A 3,897-nucleotide genomic window follows, 5' to 3' on the forward strand; every position below is an offset into this window, starting at 1 on the left:
TGTGATGGTTGGTGTTTTCCAGGCAGCATTGATAGCCTCACTCAAATAAATCCATGTTCTATTTCAACTGATTGATTTGGAAGAAAAAGGCTCACATGCTTGTGTGCCATTCTGACCCACATGAGCTCTTCACTAAAAAAGCTGAATGTGTTTCAAGCTAATAAACACTAGGAAGCAATGACCTTGTCTTGCTTTATTGGGAGAACGAAAGGAGGGGAATCAAGAGAGAAGAGGCATTTTTCAGTTTACCCAGGCTTAAGCATATATGTTTAATATTTATCTAAGTGATCTATTTTCTTCTACTTATTTCATTATAGTAATCTATTTTCTTAATTTCAAAAATATGAAATAAAAGTAATTTAGGAAACATTCAGTAAAAAGTTGCTGTTGCCTAGCTTTTCCGTATCTGGAGAGTTTGGAATTTCCAGAAGAATATAGAGAATTAAAGAAATTTTGATTACCCAAGAAAATAGCCATTCATTCAATCCACAAATATGTATTAAGCTTGCGCTATTTCTTGGTGCTTGGCATATAATGATCAATGAAATAGACAAATTCTCAGCCTTTCTGGAGATTACATTCTGGGAGGAGAGATGGCAAATAAATAAATACATGAAATTGTGTCAAGTGATGATAATAAATATAAAGGAAAATAAAAAATAGTATAAAAGGAGAGTGAAAGCATACTAAGTTAAGCACAGTGAGCAATCAAGGAAGCCTCTTTGAAAAGGTAATACATGGGTAAAAACATAAACCAAAGGAGGGATCACTATGCTAATATCTGAGAGGTAAGGGCTTTAAATTGAGTTTTGGTTGATTCCAGACAGGCTCTAACAAGCTTTTTAAAGTATTCAGGTGAATCTTCATAAGACCACTTAGTTTGGGCAAGAAGGACAGTGGTTCCTGTACCCTTCATCAACCCTCCCCTGCAGGTTCTGGCTGTGTTCCAGATTATTCTCTTGCTTCTCTTTGGACACAAAAAGCAATTACTCTGCCAAGTGCCTCAGTTCTTCAGACTTTCTAGAGAATGCCACAGCTATTTCCACCAACCATATATGGTTATCCTAAGAATGGCTGTGGTACAGTGGAGGAGAATGTCTATGTATGTACAGGGACTTTTATTCTCATCTCTGTATCTCTGTAAGCTGTCCAGACAGGTCCACAAGTAAATATATAATCTAAGGTATAGTATACTTGAATACAAGCCACTTCAAAATAAATCCCCAAGGTGAATTTCACCCCCGCCTCCCATCCTCAAACATACACAGGAGAATGCTGCTCCCAGTGCCCCAAGTGGGAATTCTGGCACCAACATTGAGGGGCCTCATGTGGTTCCAGCTTATGTTGGTCTCCATAGCTAGCCTTTCCTACTGAATTTACAGTTCCCATTTTGTTGTGGGCTAGATTCCCCAAGAGAAGATTCTAAGACTAACTTAGTGTGCATGATGTTCACTGAGGAGGCCCTTGGTATCAGCACCTGGGAAGGGAAGGGAAGGAAGCAGGAGAATGAAGCAGGAGAAGTCGAGCTGTGATGCAGTGCCAAGGACAGACTTGGCTGACTCCAGAGAGAGCTTTAGAGCTGGAATGGCCCTTCAGAAATGTCTCAGCATGGGCCATGATGGCTAGACCTTTTTCTCCCACATAGATCAGTTATTGTAAGGAAACCTAGGCCACACACAAATGCCATGTGTACCAGTTCCAGCCAAAAGCCTCAGCTGAGGTCACAGCCAACAGCATGCATCTACCTGCACGTGTGGATGAAAACACCTGTGAGGTGACTCCAGCCCTGGCCAGTCTGACTCCAACCACATGAGGACAGTCAGCCCCTAGATCCATGAGAGATAATAATAACAAATAGATAGTTGTTCTCTGCTACGAAGTTTAGGTGGTTTGTTACATAGCTATAGATACCAGAACACTGAAGGATCCTCCTGAGGGGGTGAGGCAGGTTTATCTCAACATTTTCTAGTTACAAGCACTTAATTGTCTTCAGACCTAACCATCATCTCAAAGTTCCCTTCAAATATTTCTTGAAAAAACTTTTAAATTCTTCAAAATAAGTTCGTAAGTCCAGGTCCAGTGGCTCATGCCTGTAATCCCAGCACTTCGGGAGGCTGAGGTGGGCGGATCACTTGAGGCCAGGAGTTTGAGATCAACTTGGCCAATACAGTGAAACCCCATCTCCACTAAAAAATAGAAAAAATTAGCCAGATGTAGTGGTGCATGCCTATAGTCCCAGCTACTCAGGAGGCTGAGGCAGGAGAATCGCTTGAACATGGGGGGCAGAGGTTGCATTGAGCCAAGATTGCACCACAGCACTCCAGCCTGGGTGACAGAGTGAGACTATGTCTCAAAAATAACAATAAGATCTTCCATTAACATACCGATGATAATTTTCTTGTGGTAGATGGCGTACATATATTACCCTGAGGATACTAAAAAAAAAAAAAAATGACTTATTTTCTGTTAAAGACATCTGCGCTACACTACAAAGTCAGGTAGCTGTATCCAGTGGGATACTATAGTTTATTGTTTTGCCTTCTATCTGTTCACATTTGCTATTTCCCCCTGAAGCCTTGCTACAGTAAGTAAAAAGTCAATCACTTTAAAGAAAAAAAGTCAATTAATACTTTAAAAAGGGTTTTTTTTTAAGAAGCTTTCTAACATTAATACTTCATACGTGATTTCATTTTAAAAATTGATTTTGAGGGCAGTATTGGGAGGGGCTTGAATTTAAGCCAGGAATTATGCTAGACACTGACTATTTTTGAGGAATTTATATAATTCCATGAGGCTAGAATAAAGACAAGAGTGGATCTTTCCCAGCCACTGCCGAGTCGTGCAGATGCAGAGGCGTGGGTGCATTCAAGATTCAGCTTCACCTGTAACCCACCGCCATGGCCGAGGAAGGCATTGCTGCTGGAGGTGTAATGGACGTTAATACTGCTTTACAAGAGGTGCTGAATACCACCCTCGTCCACGATGGCCTAGCACATGGAATTCGAGAAGCTGCCAAAGCCTTAGACAAGCTCCAAGCCCACTTCTGTGTGCTTGCATCCAACTGTGATGAGCCTATGTATGTCAAGTGGGTGGAGGCCCTTTGTGCTCAACACCAAATCAACCTAATTAAGGTTGATGACAAGAAATTAGGGGAATGGGTAGGCCTCTGTAAAACTGACCGAGAGGGTAAGCCTCGTAAAGTGGTTGGCTACAGTTGTGTAGTGGTTAAGGACTATGGCAAGAAGTCTCAGGCCAAGGATGTCATCAAAGAGTACTTCAAATGCAAGAAATGAAGAAATAAATCTTTGGCGCGCGCACACACACACACACACACACACACACACAATCAATTAAAATAAAATAAAATAAAGGCAAGAGTGGTCAGAGATGAAGTTGCCCAGATAGGAAGAGGTCAGATCATGCAGGGCTATTGTAAAGATGCTAGATTTTTGAAGTACTTGCTACAATTCTGATAAAAGAGAAAAAGGGAAAAAACCCAATGGAAAAACAAAATAAAAGATGCTAGATTTTATTCTAAATAAAAGGGAAGCCATTGAAGGATTTACACAAAATAAAATGTTTTAATTTACATTTTTAAAACAATGCAGTATCTATTGTGTGAAACATATAAGGGAGACAAGTTAGGAGGCTATGGCAGTCACCCTAGGAGAAATGATAAATAAGAATCAGGAGGACTGATGACTGATTAGATATGGAAAGTAAGAAAAATGAAATTATCAAGAATGATTCCCACCTCAGCCTCCTGAGTAGCTGTGACAACCAGTATGTACCACCATGCTCAGTTAATTTTTTTAGTTTTTGTAGATACAAGGTCTTATTACGTTGCCCAGGCTGGTCTTGAACTCATGGGCTCAAGTGATCCTCTTGCCTTGGCCT

General features: G+C 40.6%; 1 protein-coding gene across 1 annotated transcript; it reads left to right on the top strand.

Annotated features, from left to right (window-relative positions):
* Positions 1–2,870: 2,870 nt before the first annotated feature.
* On the top strand, positions 2,871–3,293 carry LOC101030420 (small ribosomal subunit protein eS12-like). Its single transcript, XM_039472352.2, has one exon. The coding sequence runs from the start codon at positions 2,898–2,900 to the stop codon at positions 3,291–3,293; it is 396 nt and encodes a 131-aa protein (XP_039328286.1). The 5' UTR covers positions 2,871–2,897.
* Positions 3,294–3,897: the final 604 nt, after the last annotated feature.

Source organism: Saimiri boliviensis, chromosome 7, assembly GCF_048565385.1.
Source record: "Saimiri boliviensis isolate mSaiBol1 chromosome 7, mSaiBol1.pri, whole genome shotgun sequence".
Lineage (NCBI taxonomy): Eukaryota > Metazoa > Chordata > Mammalia > Primates > Cebidae > Saimiri > Saimiri boliviensis.

Excerpts from the sequence above, each read along its gene's own strand:
- LOC101030420 (XM_039472352.2), top strand. The coding sequence starts at position 2,898 with ATGGCCGAGGAAGGCATTGCTGCTGGAGGTGTAATGGACGTTAATACT.